Below are 22209 nucleotides of genomic sequence, written 5' to 3' on the forward strand. Positions count from 1 at the left end.
TAAAAGTTAGAGGTAGAAAATAGAAGAAGGTTAATTGATCAGGCAGGGACAGCTTTGTTCTTTTGTTTTGTTTTGTTTTTCTGATACTTTGCTCTTTTAATTTTAGTCCTTTCCCTCTCAATCTGTTCCTCATGCCTTTGATTATATGCTTTTCATTGTAATTTCACAATATAAACCAGTAGGTATCCCTTCTTATTTCCTATTTTTGGTCCCTTGTAAGCAGTTCCCCAGCACCCTTTATTTTACATTTGTTTGTATCCTGGACAGCTGTGAATTTGCATCTTCTGCTTCCTACTAATGACTGGCAAGGGCTGGAGCTGAATAACTGAACAGTTGCATCCAACTTTCTTTTCATTCATACAGTGACTAAGAAAAATAGTAAAACCAATAGAATACCCAAGTTGCCTTAATTCTTCTACATTTTTTACTCTGTCTCACATTTACCTTATTATTGACTTAATTTTAGGGTGGTTTTCCAAGTCCTTTTATTCTTGTGATTATTTGGCCAGAGATCTCCTAATGAGGCAATTATAGTTGTTTCCTTCATTCACATTATCTTAGCAGATGCTCTCCCTGCTGTGACCTCTGTTCAGACGGGCAGACAATGTGCCATTCTCATCACCCTCTCTCTGCAAGACATTGTGTGGGGCCGAGCTTCATTGGGCACTGCCTAGGTCTCCCAAGGTGCCTGATGGAAATAGTCAGAAGCCAAGTGGCAAATAATCACAATTTTAGGTTGATTTTCTGATTGCTGTTTTATTCTAAGCATAATAAATAGTAAAGTAAATGCCTGCAGAAACTCAGGAAAAAAAAAACTCTAATAATATTTCAAGTAGAAATTGTGTGCTTTAAAGAAACTTTACATAGCTTTCTTCCTTTAGACTCTGGTTTTGGTGAAAATGAGATCAAATATTTATTGGATAGTTTCCATACAAGGGATTATGAGAATTGGGTAATATTTAAAATGTTTGAGTTGCTTTCAAAAAAGGAAATTAATTTATCCTTTAATATTAAGTATATACATTTTTAATAAGCATCTGACATTGTTTGGAGTGTCACTTTAAAACTCTAAAAGCAAATTCTCATGTTTATATCTGCTGTAATGTCCAATCTGTTCCTGTATGAATAGAATAAGGGCTAATCAAAATAAAAAATAATCGAGGGAACATTTCCATATTTATGCTGCTAAATCCCTCCACTAAAATATGAGTGCTGTACCTCAAGCTCAAGTAGTAATCCAAGGAATTACAAAGTTGTTAGCATCCTCTGGCTAACCTATTTTTATTCTCCATTAATAGAGAAGCACAAGTCAGTTCTGTTCTGATGAATCTGAAGAGCCTATGTAGTGATTCTTGTAAATGTACACTGGAATTTTAATATTTTGAAATTTGGTTAAAAATAAACAGATTAAGAAATAGGACTTGAATTATTCTTATAAAAAGATTTTTCTTTTTATTGGTGTAAATAGGATTGCCTTATTTACATTATAATTTATAATATATGTAATAATATATGAATTACAATCAGCACTTAATACAAAGTAGTAATTTAATAAAAGCAGATCTAATTTTTGTAAAATCAGATTCATAATCAATGTTTCGCTATAAAGTAATATTATTAACATATATTTTCATAATGAAAGGATGTTTTTAAATATAGGTGCTTTGGATATAATCAGACAACAGATTTTAAATTTAAAAATATTTTGTAAATGGAAAAAATGGACTTGTGATCATCTGACTTACTGGTTGAGTGTCAACCTATGATCCAGGAGGTCCCAGTTCGATTCCTGGTCAGGGCACATTCCTGGTTAGGGGCCTGCAGGAGGCAGTGGGTCAAAGATTTTCTCTCCTTCTCTCTCTCCCTTCCTCTCTGAAATCAATAAAAAATATTTTCTTTAAAAAAAAAAAAAAAGATGTTTCTTAGCCTTTATAGGTACAATCAATTTTTTTAATTGAATAATTGTCAGGCTTTATTTTTATAAATAGAAATATCTGCTGTAATGTCCTTTGGTCTGGCCTGTGCCCTCTCGCAATTTGGGACACTGGATACCAGTTTTGTCCTGATCCCCACAGACCTGATCCAGACAGGCGGGAGCTCAATCCTGTGCATTGAGCATCTGTCCCCTGGTGGTCACTGTGCATCATAGAGACTGGTCGTCCCGTTGCTTAGGCTTTTATATATAGAGATAAGGATTTCAGATCGTAGATATTATTTTAAGAAAGGCTTAAGTGGTATGAATTTCTAATTATTTTAATTATTTCTTGATAACTTAAAATTTTAATTTTTCATTTGCTTCAAGCGTTATTTCACATAATTGGAGATATAGGAGTCACTAGTCACAGGTATAAGTAATATGAACCAATTCATAATGGCTGAAGGCAGTTAATTCTCAAGTGTAGTCACTAAACTAGCATAAGCATCACCTGGGATCTTTTTATAAATAAAAATTCTGAGTCTTCATCCTGACTTTTCCCAGGATATGGATTACAGCAGTCTGTTGTTTTGTTTGTTGTTTTTTTTAAACATACTCCAGGTAATTTTGATGCACCCTGAAGTCAGAACTATTGCACAAGAAGGAAAAAAATTAAATTTATTGACCCACGTAACTTCTAACTCCAGGAATTAGAATTGTTTCAGATATGCCTGGATTTGAGTGCTCAATTCAAGTGTCAGGGAGGCTAGAATTTTCAGCAGTTTTGACAAAAGCTTAGATTAATTTTATTGGTCTAACATAGTGTGACACCGATTCCGTGGACTTGAGTCATTTGTCCACCCCTTGAGCTGAGGAGTGAGGTGAGCCCTATCTGCAAACCACAAGGATTAAAATAGGGTAAGGAGGCCTTTCCCAAAAGAAAATCAAGGTGCTAGCCCTACCTGGTTTGGCTCAGTGGATAGAGTGTCGGCCTGAAGACTCAAGGGTCCCAGATTCGATTCCGGTCAAGGGCATGTACCTTGATTGCGGGAACATCCCCAGTAGAGGGTGTGCAAGAGCCTGCTGATAGATGTTTCTCTCGCATGGATATTTCTAGCTCTTTATCCCTCTCTATATAAAAATCAATAAAATATATATATATATTTAAAAACAAGAAAATCAAGGTGCTATTATAAAAAGAGATGCTGGGCGAAGTTAGGCAAAAACAACTGCTGTCCATAAAGCAGTGCTATTTAAAGTAGCCAGTCTGCAAACTGCTTGTTTCCGTTTTCCAGTAACACCAGGAGCTCGTGCCACCACGTAAATCAACAAGTCACTTCCTTCACTGGAAAGGTCTTGCTGCAGAACAATGACACCTCTTGTAAATATTCATTTCTTTATGTGTTTAGAAATTGTCTTTTGTTATTTGTTTACCTTGCTTATTTCCTTTTCTCCTTCTGGAACTCCTGTTAGTCCACTGATAGTGCTCCTAAATTGGACTTTAAAATCTGATACCTTTCTCTCAGCATTTCCAATCTCCTGTCTTGCTTTATGTTCTAAGATTGTTTTTTTTCTCTTAAACTTATAAAATATTTCGTTCTCGAGTGTGGCTATCTCTTCTTACTTTGTTTTTCTTTTTCTAGAATTTGAAACTGTTTGTAGTTCCAGAGGGCCTTAACCATTTTCTAAAAGTGCATCTTCCTGAGGTTGCATTGTCCCTAAGAGTTATGTTTTTTTTATGTGTATGTTTCTTAAAATCTCCAATTGCTGTTTTTCTTCCCTTAACAGGAAAATAGAGCTGGCTTTTAGCATTTCTTGAGCAGAGGCAGTTATCTGAGCTCTGGAATGTATAGTTTCTGCCCTTTTGAGCTGGCAGTAAACAAACTATCAAACCATGACCCTCCTGCTAGGGAAGATAGGCAGAAGGAGGCTGGATGGCTGGGAAAAGAACCTCTCGGTATCTTTCTTGCTCAGTGAAGATAAATTCTATTACCAAATGGAAAGGAAAAATAAAACACTTGGGAATAAAGCTTAATAAGAGATATGTGGAACCTAAATGGAGAAAAATGAAAACTACACACTGTTAACATAAAATAAATGTTTAGTAAATCTAAACATATGTATAAAGTCCATCCTGGGGTGTAGTTATCTTTCTTCTTTTATTTTTTTTAAAATATTTTTTCCTAAATAGGGTTGATTTTGTGTAATTTTATAATCAGCCACCTTACTGATGACTATTAATTTTAATAAATTTTCAGTGCGTTTGTTTTATAAGCTATAAAATATTTTCACTTACTAATAATAATTTTGCCCCATCTGTGGTAATAGTTGGAATATCCAATTTCATTGCTCTTTTATTTGGCAAGTTATTCCATTGTGTTTCTGCCTTTGTTACCCATCTGATGATTGATCTATGTTTTTTATGGTTTATTTCTTTTAACTCTGAAATTCATCTAAAATTTAATTTGTGACTTTATATAATAGGAAGCTTTATTCTGAGTTCCCCCATACTCAGCATCTCTTGTTTGAATTCTTTTCATTGATTTGTGAAACCTCTTTTGTTACATAATGACTTCTTCTCTATATCCTAGTATTTATGTTTCAGGGCTCTCTAATTTTACATTTTTGTCCTTAAAAATACAAGCCTGGCCGAAACCGGTTTGGCTCAGTGGTAGAGCGTCGGTCTGCGGACTGAAAGGTCCCAGGTTTGATTCCGGTCAGGGGCATGTACATTGGTTGTGGGCACATCCCCAGTAGGGGGTTTGCAAGAGGCAGCTGGTCGATGTTTCTCTCTCATTGACGTTTCTGGCTCTCTGTCTCTCTCCCTTCCTCTCTGTAAAAAATCAATAAAATATATTTTTTTTTAAAAATACAAGCCTGAAAAAAAAAAGAGAAGAATTATATTCATCAGAGTAACATGAAAACTGTAGTATTCAATTTTCTGGATTTTTTTTTTAAATCCAGGTGTGTATGAGTGTATGTGTGTGTGTGTTTACATATGTATGCATTTGCTAAAATGTATAGTTCTTTTATAACCTATTAATATTTTAATCAGTAATCTCTTTTCCATAGTTACGTATTTTTATCTTATCTAAAACCATATTCAAATTTCCCCCAAATAATTCCAAAATGTCCTCCACAGCTGTCTTGCTCAACTCAGTATCCAAAAGTGATCAATTTGTCTACTTCTCCCTCTAGATTTGTCCATTTTTCTGTGTGTGTGTGTGTGTGTGTGTGTGTACGTACTGTATATATGTGTGTGTATAATAGACATTTAAATTATGAATGGAACTAGTTCTCATTATTTGGCATCTTTCTCTATTCCTAAGAATAGTATATTTTTGCCTCAAAGTGTATTTTCTCTATGTTATTAATAAAATCAGCTTTCTTTTGGTTAATATTTGTCTGATGTCTTAGGGCCGCCATAACCAAATACCGCAGGCTGAGTAGCTTAAAAGACAATTTATTCTCTCACAGTTCTGGAAGCTGAAAGTCCAAAATCAAGGTGTCATTAGGTTTATTTCTCCTGTGGCCTCTCTCCTTGGCTTGCATGTGGTGCCTTCGTGCACTGCCCTTACATGGCCTTTTCTCCAAACACACATGTCCCAGGTCTCTTCCTCGTCTTATAAGGACACCAGTCATACTGGATTAGGGCCCCACCCTTATGACTTATTTAACCTTAATTCTTCTTTAAAGGCCCTGTCCTGAAACACATTAATGAGTAGGGCTTCCACATATGAATTGGGGGTGGGGCACAGGTCAGTCAATCACACACGATTACAGTTGCTTTCACCACTTTTCAATTTTTTTTCAGTTGTTATATTTTAGATACAATACATAGCTGATTTTAGTATTTTTTAAAATCTAATCTGACAATCTGTATTTGAACTGGTACAATTTGTCTGTATATGTTGATACTGCCATTACTGATATATTTTTACTACACGTCTTTTATCTGTTCACTCTGGGTTTTTCTGATTCTTACTTTCTTTATGTCGATGTTTTTTCTTCCCCTGATTGAGATTTTAATGTTTGTTTTCTTGTTTCACTTTTTCCCTTCAGTAGTTCATGGGTTATACAATACAATCTATTTCTAGTATTTCATTGGTTTGAAACTAAATTTGAATACTACCATGGTTATACAAGTAACAAATTCTAAAATTAGTTTACAACTTAACTAAGGCTCATATTCAGCAATTGTATGCTGGGATAGCTATAAGCTTATTTTATTGACCATTCTGATTGGTTGGTACATACGGTATAATAGTTGATAAATATTTTTAGAATTATTTCTACTTTTGAGTCCTTTCCATCAAATAATGATACACAGAGTACTTTAAGGCCCAGGAATCTTCTTCAAATATATAGGATATGCTTCAATTTTTCTTTTTTAACTTTATAAATTATTAGTGTTTGTTATTATTATCAGTCATTATTACCTACGTACTTAATGAAATATATATTCACTATTCCTCTTTTATCTCCTACCTTCCTTCTGAGACACCCCCCCCCCCCCAATATATATTGTTTGGAATTTACTATAGGGATATTTGTTTATGGTAAACTCGTTTTTATCTGAATTTATCTTTATTTTACTCTTGTTCCTAAAAGCTAGGGTATGCATTTTTAGTTACCAAATGTTTTCTTTCAGTTTTAAAGATATTTTTATACTGATTCTTGGTTTCCATTATTTGCAGTTATCTGCCATCAGTCTAATTGCTGTTCCTTTGCAGATGATGTTTCTTTTCTATGTAACTACTTGTAACATCTTTTTGTCCTAAATTTCTATAGTTTTAATGTATTATGCATTGATATGCATTCATGTTTATTTGTTCTGCTTGGTATATGTTATATGTCCTCTAACTGTTCAAGTCTTTCATTCATTCTGGAAAAATTTTTCTCTTCAAATATTGACTCCCTTTTATTCTCTCCATTCTCTCTCTGCTTATTCTCTCTCTTTTCCTCTCTCTCTCATAAACTTATTTAATGTACTTTAGACATTCTTATCTATTCTCAGTATTTCTTAACCTCTCTTTTTATCTGTCTATTCTGTGTTCCATGTAACTTCAGGTTTATTTTCCAGTTCATCAATTCTACCTTTAGCTCTGTCTAAGTTGCTGTTTAATAATTCCACTGTTTTAAATGTCTATAGTACCATTTTAATATCTAATAGTTCTGTTGCATTTCATATTTTCAAGCATGCCTGGCTAATTTTGCTAGTTTTTTGTTGATTATTCATTTTGTTAATTTATATTTTAATTCTTTATGAACTTTATGTCTGGCTATTTTATAGTCTGTCTTTGGCAATTCCAGTGAAGCCCTTGGAAGTCTAAATCTGTACTTTGTTTCTGCTGACCCTCACTCATGATCTTTAATTATGAGCCCTGATTGAGATTTTAATGTTTGTTTTCTTGCTCTGACTTTTCCTCTAGATTTATATGCGGGGAGGCTATTTCCCTTCTTTTCTGCAAGCCCAGCAATGTTTAAAAATGTGGTTTTTTTCTAAGTGTTCTTTAGAGTATTTGGTTGGTGATACTGCTGGAAGCAGAAGTTCTTAACATTCTCTTCAAATATTTCTGATCCTGTTGCTTTTTAAGTCATCAATTGAGCTTTTAGTTTCAATTACTTAACTTTTTCTATTTCTAGGCATTCCACATATGTATGATATAGTTTCATGTGATTGTGGGGTCTGGCAAGTTTAAAATTGGTAGGGCCAGCAGGTTGGAAACCCAGAGAAGAGTTGATATTGCCTTTAGGCTCAGCTTGAGCTGATGGCAGTCTGGAGGGAGATCTGAAATTTGTAGGCAATTCTCAAATAGGCTGGAGACCCAGGGAAGATGGATGCTGCATTTCAAATCCAAAGGCATTCTAGAGGCAGAACTCTGTCTTCCCTCAGGGACCTCACACTGGCCAGGTCATTTTATGATTTTTTTTTTAACCACTCATTTTTTTATTTTAATTAATTAATTAATTAATTTTTTTACTTTTATCTATGGGGATTCTTGGACTCTTGGCCTGAAAGGTACAATTTTTTTCTAGGGACTTTTTGTATGTCTGTTTGCTTTGTCATGTGCCTGGAGGCACTTGTACTAGATGGATTGGAACCATTAATAATGAATTCTTAGTTCATGCCATATCCCCACTTAAGCTACAACACCATACACAGTCTGGGTTGTGGTCATCAGTTCTAAGGGGAGATTTGTTTTCTCTTCCTCCCATGTTGGGTGTAGGAAAACGTTCAAGCCATCCTTTTCCTCAGGACAAGGTTTTTTTTTTTTCATTTATCTTCAGAGTTTGAATGCAGTTTGGGGAGAGGGTGTTCTGGTTGTATGGGTAAGATCTCTTTTTAGATTCTCAACTTCCAGACAGGTTTTAGGCCTTCTTTCCTAACCCCTTGCTCCATCGTTCCCCTGCAAGGTCAAACCTTAAAGTAACCTTGTTTTGTTTCAGTGTGCCATTTTTACCACCCTAGCCTTCTGCTTTTACTTTATTTTTCACTTCTAAGCATTCCTTATTTTCTGGCCTAATTAAAGATACAATTTCAAAAGATTTTTTAAAAATAGTTTCTCCAGTATTTTTAGTTGTTTTCAGTGGTAAGATTAGAGTACTTTTATATGCTAATTTGAAGATGATATAATTAATTGATTTTTTTTGTATGGTTGATTTTTAAAGTTTGTGTGTTGTTTTTAATTTTTGCTAATGTGAATATTTAAAGTATTTGTGTCATTTTTCTCTCTCTTTTTGTGAATTTCCTATTCAGGCTTCTGTCTGTTTTTCTTTTGGACTTGGCTGATTTTCAAAAAAATATGTAGTATCCAGTTTTGGATAGAGCTTCTCCACTCTGACGAAGTGGATCCACTTAGCAGACCCATTTCCTGAGATATGCATGTTTGACTTGGAGGAAGTTGATTGATATTTGACACTGCACCTCACTTTAGTTCCTTAATTCTTCTGTATTGTGTGTATGTTTTACCTGAGACTTTTTACTACCTCCTGCTTGCTAAATCTGTCAACCGAGTTTGTAATCAACTTATTTGATTGTTGTTGGCCAATTTCCCCGTTACAAAAGTTGTTTTTAAACTAGAGAAATGCCTCTTTTCTTGCCCCCCTGCCTACTTCTGTGACTGCTCTTTCTTAAACTTTAACTGGTTCCTTCACCTGGAACTTATCAAACAGAAGTATTTTTGCAAACTTTGTCTGCGGTCCTCCTCTCACTCATGTTTTGCTAGTTGAATCTGCCCTGTGGCTTAACTACCATCTCTCCTTTCCATGGTGTCTCCTCTGTGATTGCAACCTTAGCTTCTCCACAAATTCCAGACTGGCAGTATCTAAAATGCGCATGAACCAACAGTGAAGTTTCAGTTCTCATTACTACTTCTTTGAAGACTCCTTGTAGTGATACTAAAATTGAATCAAAAAGACTTGTCAAAAGATAACTAGATAATGGGAAATTGAGTGGAGTTTGGAAACTTTTACTTAGGAGAAGAGCTTTCTGTCATAGATTTGTGGTCATGAACAATGTATACATCAATTTTGAAACTCAATTTTTTTCTATAAGATGAAAGATTTTTAAGATATTAAATTATTAAAAGTTTAATATACTTTTTAGTAATCTTGGTTTCTGTTTTGTTTGTTTTTCTCCCCTAAGCTAGCCAACTTGCTTTTCTAAACAAAACCTTCGTTTTTCACTTATGTCTTCTTTTTTATGTCATAAATTTACCTTGCTTGTTTTCTATTCCATTTATATAAACCTGAACTCATATTTCATAGCTTTTAACTAGCTTGTTGTAGGCAGACCAACTCCTTTACAAAACCATTCCTGTTGATCACAATAATTGTGACTATATCTTCTATCTCTTTTTAAAAAAAAATATATTTTATTGATGTTTTTCAGAGAGAAAGGGAGAGGGATAGAAAGTTAGAATCATCGATGAGAGAGGGACATTGATCAGCTACCTCTTACACACTTCCCACTGGGAATGTGCTTGCAACCACGATACATTACCTTGACCGGAATCGAACCCTGGACCTCTCAGTCCGCAGGCCGACGCTCTATCCTCTGAGTCAAACTGGTCCTGGCTATATCTTCTATCTCTTACACCTTTTATCAAATTCTACATTTTTTTAGCCACTGATAGGCCAGGAAGAATAGTCATCATCATTTATCATCTGAGTTCAATAGACCCTTTTAAAATATACTTTTAAATTGTTTTTCAGATAATTACAAATATACAAGCAAAGGGATGGTGAAAAATACCCGTGTTGAAAAGTAATAAGAATTTAAATGTAATGAACCCAAAATTCATTCCACATTTTGGACATGTATATCTGATATAAAGATATACATATCCAACATAGGCAATATCATTTGAATGCAAGTAATTGTTCAAGGATGAGTCTGAAACATACCCTTCTTGAAAGTATTGATCCAGATTTCAAATACATTTCTAAAAGGTTCCAGCTCTTTATTACCTCTGATTCTTCTTCTTCTTAGACTTTTGTCCTCAAGAGGCAGTGCTTTGAAAACTTTCATGGCTCATAATTTTGTTGAGGAGAGGGTGGTCATTTCTTTAGCCTATGATAGCAAAACATTTTCATTTTTAGACATTGATTAAAATGATCAAAATCAATGAGTGTTTTCATTTCTATGCTCTTTATCTCTTTTCAGTCAGTGCTTTTAGCATTTGTCTACTTATAAACCTATCAGGTGAAAGAGTACTGTTATAGGTCCTTATAGCAAAAATTTATTCTTAAAACATATTCTATGATAACATCCTTCCTAACTAGATAACAAATGTCCTTTTGGCCTTAAAAACAGATCATTCACTCTTTGATTCTTACATTTGATAAAATACTAGTATATCTTGGATTATTTTATGTAAGGACATAATCTGATATAGTTTTTATAATTAATTTCACCATCATTGTTGAGAGTGTCTTTGTATTTGAATGCTTATTCTTCTAACTATTATGAAAGATCTTGTCAGTTTTCTTCTCAGAAAATGAAAAATTCTAAATTCTCAACTGAGTTCAATGAAAGACTAAAAGGAAAAAATAAGACTACAAATAAGTACTATCTCCTTGTACATTTTATTTAATTTATTTTTTTTAATCCTCACCCAAGGATATTTTCCATTGATTTGTAGAGAAAGGGAAAGATGGAGAAATACCGATGTGAGAGAAACATATCGATTGGTTACCCCTTGCACACACCCTGACCTGGGCCCGGGCCAGGGAGGAGCCTGCAACCACAGTGCCTTCCCTTGACCAGAATCAACCCTGGGACCTTTGGGTTGGCAGGCCAAAGCACTATCCACTGAGCCCAACCAGCTAGGGCTCCTGGTATCTTCTATACCTTCTAGGAAAATCAGACAGTACTGAGCAATGCAATATGTAAACTGGAAGATGATGAAAAAGTATTATCCAAACAAGTTTACCTCCTTTCACTACACCTGCCAGAATGTTATTCAAGATTTTTTTTGTTGTTAGAAAAAAACAATAGAAAAATTATTCAGTGCATTTGTTTCTTTTGTCTTACTAAGATAATCAATTCTTCATGTAAATTTCTACCAGTCAAATTCAAAGGAGATGAAAACTCTATGGTTCAAATACTCAAGGAATTGTCTTCCACAAAGCCAATTTTGGCTTATAGTCTGTGCACACATAAATTGGTTAATGTGTAGGCTCTAGTCCTAATAGGAAACATTAAGATGATTTGGGTATGTGAAAATCACTCTGATCCTGCGCAGGGACCCATCTGCTCTTCTCATACCTACACCTTCAGTTTTCCCTCTGGCCGTGGCTTGAGAGCGGTCACGTTTTATGTCAGTGGTCATGGTTTCACAGGGTCACAGCCTTAACGTGTTCAAATAGGGAAACAGGCTCTCCTTAAGGGAACTGTGGCCAGCGAAAAGATCTGTAGGAACTCCCAGCAGCCTGACTATCAGACCTTCGTCATATAAAAGGCTGGTTGACATGAAGGGGACTACAACCTATAAGGAGGAAGGGAAAGCAGCAACGAGGCCAAGAATACCTTATATGACTTTACCTTAAACTTTAATTTTCAAAATCAGAGCCACATGGAGAAGAGATAATATCACAGTTTCAGAGGTTATCTGAACCTAGTGGCAATTTTCCTGGTTCAATTTTCACCTACCTAACCACATGGTGAACAATTTAAGAAATGCTGATTCTTGGTAAAGGGCAGTAGATAGTGAGTCACAGGAAGACCAATTGGTCTAGAAGGGGAAGTGGACTGAGGTCATTTACTTCTCGTCTGCACCTAATCATTTTCTTCAGCAGTAGCTGGTGGTGGAACAGATCAAATTTATCGATCATTAGAAACCTCTCCTTGTTGATTTCAGCACAATAGTTTTAACTCCGTCTGATTCCTGAGTAGCTATAGAGTTGTTTTGGCACAATCTCCTTTTGTCTCCTGCACATGAGTTAATACTGTGGGTACATTTTAGATAGCAGTGTGCTCCAGAACAACAGGTCTCCATACAAATTTGTATGCTATTCGCATAAACTTTGTGTATATGGAAAGTGTACATATAGTTCTTATTAATTCAGTGATCTAGCAACAATTCAGTAGCAATATTAATTTAGTAATACAACAATAAGGAGGTATTTTATTGATTTTTCACAGAGAAGAGGGGAGAGGGATAGAGAATTAGAAACATCAATGAGAGACACATCTACCAGCTGCCTTCCGCACACCTCCCACTGGGGATGTGGCCACAGCCAAGGTATATGCCCTTGACCGGAATCGAACTGGGACCCTTCAGTCCAAAGGCTGATGCTGAGTCAAACCATCCACTGAGTCAAACCAGTCAAGGCAATAGAGAGATATTCCGATACTCGATCTTCATAGAAACTAATTCTACCAACATTATTACTTGCATTAAAGATAACTCAGTCATGATAGCTTCAAAGCTTTGAATAAGCCATTTGGCTAAATAATAACGATAATAATAATAATAAAACTAAGGTAATAATGATAATTAAAACATCTTTTAATCTAGCCTTCTTTTGCATCCAGCTTGCAAACAACCAGTTTCACACCTGGAATGTCATCTAACCTTCTTCTATACAGTTCCTCAGACACACCACTGAAATTGATTCTGACCTGTACGCCTCTTTCTTTTCTTCAAAATTTCTCGTGCTGTCTCTTCCTTCTGTGTGATAAAATATGAGCTCATCACTTTTTTTGTTTTGTAGTCCTTATATTTATACCTAAGGGTTTGTGTGTTTTTTTAAATACTCAAGGTAGTTTTATTATGTATTTTAAATTTTTTCATATAGTCTTTTGATGTTTAAATTCACTTCTCTAGATAAATTATTGCTTCACCTATCAAGTAATCATGATGACATTCCTCTTTTAAACTTTCTTGTGCTTCTGGCCAAATGTTTACTAGTAGTAAAAGAAAAAAATTTAATGTGCTTACAAAGAAAAAGGTATCATTTTAGAATGAAGTAGTGCCAACCGTAAAAATAAGGCTGTTTTACAGAGCCGAAGCCTGAAACAAATCATGTGATGACCAAGAAAGAAACATTTATAAAAGTTGACAGAAAGGCAGCTGTAGAATTGTATTTCTTCAGGCTGAACCAGTGCTTATTTACAGTAGATGTCACACCTCTGACACTGGCGGGTGTGAAATGTACTGGTGAAAAGCAAGCAGCTCTGGGGTTTTAAGTTTTCAGCGTGGCTGTTGTCTGTCATGGAAAAATGAGCCAACGTTTTCAGATCGCATATGTGATCTGAGTCTTTCATCTATGCGAACACCTAGTTGTGACCATTTCAAGATAAATATGAAATGTCTTTCCTTTCTTTCATATTTGATACCAGCACCCACCTTCTAAAAATACGCTATACCTTGAAGGTCAGCATGACTAAATATGGTAGATAAACTGGCCTAGGTTTCAGCCAGGACTAATTTCAACCTAAAGTTTGGGTAGTTACAACACTACCACTTCAAAAATGCATGTGGCTTTCATGTGGAGTGTGTGTGTGGGACCTGGCCATTCCTCCTTGGTTCTGTTGGGACCATCAAAGCCGTGCTGACAGAGTGCCCACAGCCTGTGAGATAGGGTTTTATATCATAACAAACTTTTTACTCCCAAGAAATTGGAAAGCATTAAGCTATCTGTGTTAGTACATTTTTCTCTTTGTTTTTTTTTTCAACTTTTCCATTACCCGTCTGGGATGTGTTTTTTTTGTGGTTTTTTTTTTTATCATTTGAACGAGAGATAACATTTTTGTTTCAAATACAGCTTTAACTCGTGACCCAAAATTCATTATTAAGTTCTTTCTTAAGTTATGCTACAAAATAGCAACCTCTCAACAAATGGTTTTTGTTTCATGGTATTGTCACAAAGTCCTCCAACTACTTTTAAATATGATGTAATGAAATACAAAAATGTCTGGCTTATCATTAATTGTACCTGATTGAAATGTTCTTATGTGAAAAAGACTCCCTTTTTCCCATTTCTCCAATGATTTCTCTCCCGTCCCATGTCCTCTTTCTTATATCTCTTAAAATTGCTATATGTTCCATCCATGCCTCTCTTGATATGCTGCACTGCCATTCATCACATATCTGTCCCCCACATTGTCCATCTTATCTTGTTTCTATGAGATGATGAAAGGTTTGTGATTAGAACTATTGCTATACTTCAGCTGGTTTCCAAGACACTTTAGTGCATTTTTAGCTGGCATTGCCATATAGATGACATTGGCATTAATCAGGAAGTGTCCAAACACTAAAAATACAAGATAATCCAAAAAGCAGTAAAGAGAAGACATCAAACAAGATAAAACATGTAACTGTATATATCTTACCAATCAGCTAACGAATCACATTGATTTCATTAAGATCTACTACCTATTACATGCTTGTATTTTTCTGTTTTTCATTTGAACTTATGAAAATGGTTGCATGGGCATTATAAGTACTTGAATCCACTAACAGACAAGAGATCTCGATAATTTCTCATCATAGAACCAGATAATAAATGAGGTTAGAACAATGGTAAGTTAAGAAAAAGCACCCTTTGGCCCTGGCTGGTGTGGCTTAGTTGGTTGAGCATCATCCCATGCACCAAAATGTCATTGGTTCCATTCCTGGTCAGGGCACATGCCCAGGCTGTGGGCTCCATCCCCAGGAGGGGCGTGCAGGAGCATTTAAAAGAGAAAAGGCACCTTTTGAACTCAGTACAGATCCCAAGTCAGTTTAGAAAATGATCTGAAAATTGAGGTTTGGAGGAGACATAGAGTATTTATTTCCGCTGCCAGCAGTTCTAGAGTTTGAAAGCACATTTCCATGCCAACACAGATTGGTCCTTGCTTACTAGCACTGTGAGTAGAACTAGGCAACACAGAACCATCCAAACATCTACCAGTTTATCTTGCACCAGAAAGAACTGAGTGGCAGTTGTAGGGGCCAAATTTTGCTTTTTAAAGCTAATACTGCAAACCTAGGGTTGTAGACATCTATTACGGACTTGCTTCCTCTCTGAGTATAGGAAAGCGTGCTCAGAAGTTACTTGATCAGTGGTACTCTTTTAGGCAATATGTAGTTTAAATAGCAGAGCTTTTAAAAACCCCATGGCTAATAGATTTTATTAAAAGCAGTGATCTTGTTATTATATTTATGTCCATAAAGTAATTTTTCTATTTAAGAACCAACAGAATGTGGCTATGTCAGTGCTAAACTCAGGTTTCGCATGCTAAAGAAGTATACATCCTTTTGAGAGCTGTTTTAGATGCAGGCAACGGAAGATAGAGAATTAAAAGAGTTGTTATGGGAAATCAATAAATGCTCATTGGCAATGATGGTCGAAGTTTAGAGAAAGCATCAATCGATTCAAGAGCTGTAAATTATCACCCATTCTGATCACATGGGTGCCTACATTGAACCCATCCTTGATTGATGAACTAAGAATTGAATAATGGCCTAAGAAAAAGAGAAACCACTTCTGAAGCTAAACTCAGTAGATTTGCGATGTTCTGCTCCCCTTTCCCCTCCCCCCACAATAAGCAGGGTTAGCTGATGGTAAAAGGTTGTGGGCTTTTATTCTGTCAAAATCTACAGTTTCATTCCCAGTAAGGAAATAAGATATATAAAACCTTTCCTCTTTTCCCCCTTCCCTCCCTCCTCCCTTCCTCTTTCCTTTCCTCCCTCCCTCTTTTCTTCCCTCCCTCTCTTCCTCTGTCCTTCCCTTCCTTTATTTCTTCTTCTTTTCTGGGGCATCAATGACCTATTGAAACATTATTTTGGGGTATTTATTCTGTTTGAACCACAGTCCTTATGGGTGAGGTTGTAGAATAATCCCTTGGAAACGTTGTCAGTGCTAAACTCGGGTTGGTACACGGCTGTGGTTCTCAAGGAGCATCACATTCCTGTCTCCTGAGAAGCCTTTAAAAAGTCCTGGTGGCCCCCGCTGCTGACGTGGCTCAGTGGTTGAGCGTCATATGGTTAAGGGGAATGGAAAGTTATTGAGTAATTCTTGAGACAAAATTTTCCGCATAGAAAGTACCAGAAATAAAACTGGCCATTGATAGTGAAAAGTCTGGGCTGGACTAGTTTCAACCTTTCATCTCAAAGAGAGAATCTCACTTCCCCAGAGCATAGTAACAGCAGCAACCCAGCTCTGAAGAGCAATCTACTTCCAGTTTCTCTCTCTCTCTCTCTCTCTCTCTCTCTCTCTCTCTCTCTCTCTCTGCTTTAATTTAGGTCCTTATATGTTTTTAGATTTACATATAATAAATTTACATCAATGTTGTTGGGTATAATGTCTTTATGCAATTAAAATATAAATGAAATTTATTATTTCAGTTAAAATTTCCTTCTACACAAACCCTCTGAGTCTTAATGTTTTTTCATCAATACAATACCTACTTCATAGGATTTGGGGGAGGACTAGATTTTTTTTTTTTTTTTTTTTTTTGCATTAAGGTAATTGAGGGCGATATTGGCTTCTGTGTTTCAAAAAATACAAATAAAATTCTTCCTGGTGTTAAATATGTATTTGTTCTATACGAACCTCTAGCCTCCTGTTGAGAAATTTCATTGAATTTTTTTCTTCTCTCATTTTTCTGGAGATTTTTATGTACTCCTTTCCTTTATCACCCCTACTTCCCACCCTACAGCTTACACTCCCACCCCCAATCTATTCTTTCTCCCTGATGTTGCTTTATTTACTATTTTTTCAACATGTCCTTTCATGTTGGAGGAGCTTACAGTGCACTGTAATAGCCTTATTCTTAATGCCTCCACCAAACCCCAAAGAATATAAATTTAAATTTTCAAGTAAATTCTTATTAAGCTACCATTTTATAAATATTTAGAGGCACCTAAATTACATTTTTATCCGTTAAATTTTTAGACAGACAAATCTGGCTCTTTATCTGTGGTATTGCTCCTCTGCCCAGCTTTTGAAAATCACTTTGGGATTCAGGGGAAATGCTAGTACACAGTTGATGAATTGTTTCATTTAAGCTATTGAGGTATCATCTAAGAACCAATGTTTCTGTGTAATGTCTATAGAATCTAGTGGTCTTTAGTTGAGCTCAGTTATAACCATTATGGAGTCACTTAAATATAATTTACTTAGTTTGGACCCCCAAAATGGTAATTTTTTCAAGTATCTTAGCAGATCTGGTTTCTGAATAAGAGTTTCCATTTTTATTATGGAATCCTCAAAAATTCAGCTATGTTTTGATTAACTTAGTAGGTGTTTGGGCTTAGTTTATTAAAACTCAGTTATTTCATAATGTAATTGATATTCCTAAAGATATAAATCTCAAAAGATCTGTTTTTATTTCTTTTGCCATTTAGGTGCTTCTACACCTATTGTTGGCATTCTCCTTTCATTTAAAAATTTTAATCTTATTTTGATAGTCTTTTAAAAATTGACTTCAATTTGATTATCTAGTTTCCATTTTAAGTATCTTATAAGAAGTAACTTAATAAGAACGTCCTATGCTAGCTCTTTATAATTAAAATACAAAGGAATTTTATGAAGAATTTGATAAAGCTCTAAGATTAATCTGAACATTCTAATTTATTTTCATCTTCAATATTTTATCTTCAAAATATCCTTTGTGACATTGATTGATCGTTTAGTAAAATACTTGACACTAGTTGGGCTATGGGAACACACACAGGGCATGGTTCCTTCTACAATACATAGCCTTTCGCTTGTGAGTCTGTCCTTATACAGGGGTGAGCAAAAGTAGGTTTGCAGTTGTAATACAAATAAATAATAAAACAACAATAAACCATTCCTCACACTCACAGCTGTAAACTTACTTTTGCCAAGCCCTATATGTCTTAAGTGTGTGGGGACAGATGTGTACGCATGGCGGTTTTATGCCCACATCCCAGTGTAATTCATTCCCATTAACAAAAGCCAATTGGGAGGTATGGAGAGGGAACAAAGGAGACCGGTGCCTTGGAGAGCTTCTGTGGGGTATGTGGTCTGGTATCATTAGAGGGCTGAAAGGTAACTGAACATTTCCATTTTGGTGTCAGTCCCTTGGGAAGGAAAAAGGTTTTATAATGGAGTGTGATCTGCACTCGCCCGTAGGAGTGATTGACACTGAATGCTTAAGTAGAATAGGAGAATAAATACCGCTCCTCCGTGTTAAAGGCTAAGCATATATACACTAAATGCAAATCTCCCCGGGGTGGAAGGCAGTCTGGCTTAGGGATAGCGTGTATCTGAGAAGCTGGGGGATGGGGGTGAATTAACCAGGCAGGGCAAAATGCAAGGAAACCAGAATTATATAGTATCCTTCAAAATAACTTTTGAACCCCAAATGGAACAGGAAACGCACATACAGAATATGATGGAAGACCCCATTTGTGAAAGTGGAATCTTGACATCAGGCCCTTGGTAAATGAGTGGGCAAATGGCTCTCTAAATTGGATAGCGCAGTGCACACCACGGTGACTGATGAAATGGATGTGTCTGCGGGAGAGCCTGCTCTGTCACCGAAGCCTTTAACCGATTTTCTTCTTCTTCGAAAATGAGCTCCTAACTGGATGTTCTCCTCAAGAAAGTGAATTTAATTCAAAAGGAGATATTTTATAGATGGGCAAATTTAATTTAAAGATCCACTTATCTATTATAGAATATGGGAAAACGTTGTTATAAGTAATATGGTTACATTTCTGAAAGATGCCATTTTTTAGTGTGTTAATTTGGGGACCTGAATTTCAAGCATTAGCAGTTTTTATTCTTTCAATTTGCACTATTTTTGTAAACACATGGCTGAAACAATAGTGAATCTTTATTGTAGTATTAATTACAAATTTTTTTAATTATATGAAGGTATGTAATTACACAATAAATAATTTAACCAGAAAAAAAGTACTTTATTGGTTTTCCCCTTAATTTTTGAAAATGTGATGTATTTTTCCCTAGATAAATACTTACTAATATTGCAAATAATAAAAGCCCATCTTGTGAATTCATTATTCTAACATCTATAAGGTAGTATTGATAAGAAGCAAACCATAGTTATCCTAGTTTTTGCCAAGTAAAAATCACTCTCTGTAACTTACCCCAGAAAATAAAATACTAAGTATTCTACATATATTGCTCAGTAGATTAGTAGTAGCTTAGTAGTTTGTCATTGAAATGCATAATAAAAATAACTTATTGAGCTTGCTATTCTCACACAGACAAATCTAATTACAATTAATTATTTTTTTGTCAATAGTCTTAAGCTGGCTCTCACAGTTACCACTTATTTTGCCATTAAAACAAACAAAACATCTTTGTGATCTGTTTGTGCTTCCTAATAAGAATTATGGAGTCATAAATGTATTTTGAAATAGAAAGTCCTTAAAACATTTCATTTGGAGACAAATTAATAAGGAAATTCTATACTCAACAAAAGCCAGATTGGGAGGTGTGGAGATGAAAAATCTTTGTAATTATGAAATTTTATTTTCTCCACTTTATGCTGTTTTGTTGTTTTTTTAATGTTATATTTTAAAAGAAAGTCTGGCTGGAATTAAGCAAATATATCTTCAAAATAATTTACTTGCTCAGTTTTTAGACGCTAAGTCAAAATTTCAAAGATTTAATATAAAGTTATGCGCCTAATGTGTATTTAAACACTAATTAAGGATGGATTTATGTTTATTTCAATTTAAAAGAATTACTCTAGAGGAGAACTAATTTCTTACAGTAGAAAATAAATTCTTCCCATCTCTGACCTATCATCAACCTTTTAAAATCCAGTCTAAGTGGTTAGGAGTTTTCTTTTACAGCATTCTGATCAGACACTTACTGTACTACTCTAAAATTATTTGGTAATTTGCCGGATACCATTCGCCATAGACATCTGATTTTCCTACATATCAGATTTCCCTGCATTGCTTAATTTGGACAAAGGAACAAAATTATTCCAGTCAACTGGTTTCCATAGTCAAAATAATTAATACGCAAAGAAAGGTTAAGCTGATAAAATTGAATTTGCTCTATAATTTTCCCAATTGCTGAGTGCACTGCGAGTGCATATTATATCAACAGCTGTATTTTTAAACTATATTTGCTTGTTTGTTTGTTTTATCTTTATTGTTGAAAGAATTACATAGTATGTCCCCTTCCCCACCACCACCACCATCGACCCCTTCTAGCCTGCCCCGTTCCATGCCTTCACCACCCTCTTGTATGCGTCCATATATGCATATAATCTTTCCCCACCCCAATCCATCCCCTCCTTCCCTCCGAGATCCATCAGTCTGTTCCATGTTTCTGTCTCTGGATTGATTTTGTTCATCAGTTTATTTTGTTTTATCCTTTTTAAAGCTAGCTGTTTGCTCTTTTGTTGAGCATTGGCTGCTCTCTAGTGGGCCAAACTGTTTTCTAAGATAACCTGGCAGATCTTGAAAAGCAGTGATTTCTGTATGGAAGTGATTACACAGCCTTAAGTGTTTCACATTGACTGGTGTGTCAGCACAACTGGCTCTCTGCCTTTGCGGGAGCGTTAGGGTGACGATGGCCTTCGAAGCACATGGTCTGAAGAACAGCATCACATGCGCACCAAAGAAGGCACATGAGAATGAGCTGATCTCATTGGCAGTTTGTGTGTCTGGGTATCTCTCTACATACATTAATAACATCTCACGACACATAATCCCTACTCCTAAGATGTTTTCATTATTCTTGTTGCAGATGCTACAACTGTGGTGGCCTTGATCATCATGCTAAGGAATGTAGTCTACCTCCTCAGCCAAAGAAGTGCCATTACTGTCAGAGCATCACACACATGGTGGCCAACTGCCCGCTCAAAACTGCTGTGCAGCCGCCCGCCAGTTCTCAGGGAAGACAGGAAGCGGATTCTCAGCCATGCACTGCGGCTCTCCCGCGGGAGGCGGGGGGAGGGCACGGCTGCACATCACCCCCATTTCCTCAGGAGGCGAGGTCCGAGATGGCAGAGCGGCCGGGCAGGTCCCCGCAGGAGGCTTCCTCCGCGAAGTCGGCGGCGGCCCCCGAGGAACAAAGCAAAAAGGGGCCTTCCATCCAGAAGAGGAAAAAGACATAACCCTGCTTCTTGACGTATCGTTTTCTCTCCCCGGTTGGGAAGTCTACCTCATGCAAGGATAGGGGAACAGTATTTCACAAGCAGCAGCTGACCTGGGATTTTTAACTACTGTTGAGGAACTGTGAATTTTTTCTAAAACCGACAAATCACTCTTAAGCAAATCACATTGAAGCAGGGTGTCATGTGTGATGTGATTCAGAGAATGAGATACGATGTGTACCTACATGTGCATGTGTGAGAGGGAGAGAGCCTGAGTCTGTGTGTGTGTGTAGGAGGATTTATATCGCAATGGGGGACATACACATATAAAGAGAGTGTGTCTTTATATGTGTGTGTACGGATATAAGCACACACCCTCCCTCACTGGATTTGACATCCCCAACAATTGAAAACTCGTGGGAAGCATTTTTATTTAGATGGTTTCAAAAAAATAGTCCCTGGAGTTTTTCTTGAAATGCCATTCCCTTTTTTTTTTTTTTTTTTTTTTTTACCTTACTTACAAATAAAAACGTGGTGGTTACTTTTGTGTGAACCAAAGGATACTTCACGTCTCAGAGCTGCCAAATCACATGGTACTAACGGTTTTTAAAGCATCCGCTTCCCCCACGTTTGGGATTGCCTTTTTTCTTGATATCCATAGAGTGCTCCCACCCCTTTGAAGGCAGTACCTTAACTTCACATGCCTCTGACTGCCATCAGCTTTTTGAATCTGGGATACGTTATTTCCAGAAAA

At 36.0% G+C, this 22209-nt stretch overlaps 1 protein-coding gene across 1 annotated transcript in view; it reads left to right on the forward strand.

The window, feature by feature from the left end:
• LIN28B (lin-28 homolog B) overlaps nt 1–21476 on the forward strand; it is a gene marked incomplete at its 3' end in the record, with an annotated part of 76926 nt that extends 55450 nt beyond the window's left edge. The window contains exon 5 of the mRNA XM_084890569.1: nt 21083–21476. Within this exon, the coding sequence (XP_084746695.1) occupies nt 21083–21476 (394 nt within the window). The remainder of the gene's footprint in view (nt 1–21082) is intronic.
• Between the last annotated feature and the right edge of the window lie 733 nt (nt 21477–22209).

The sequence above is a fragment of the Pipistrellus hanaki genome (assembly GCF_964339955.1).
Source record: "Pipistrellus hanaki genome assembly, chromosome: 7".
NCBI classification, from domain to species: domain Eukaryota; kingdom Metazoa; phylum Chordata; class Mammalia; order Chiroptera; family Vespertilionidae; genus Pipistrellus; species Pipistrellus hanaki.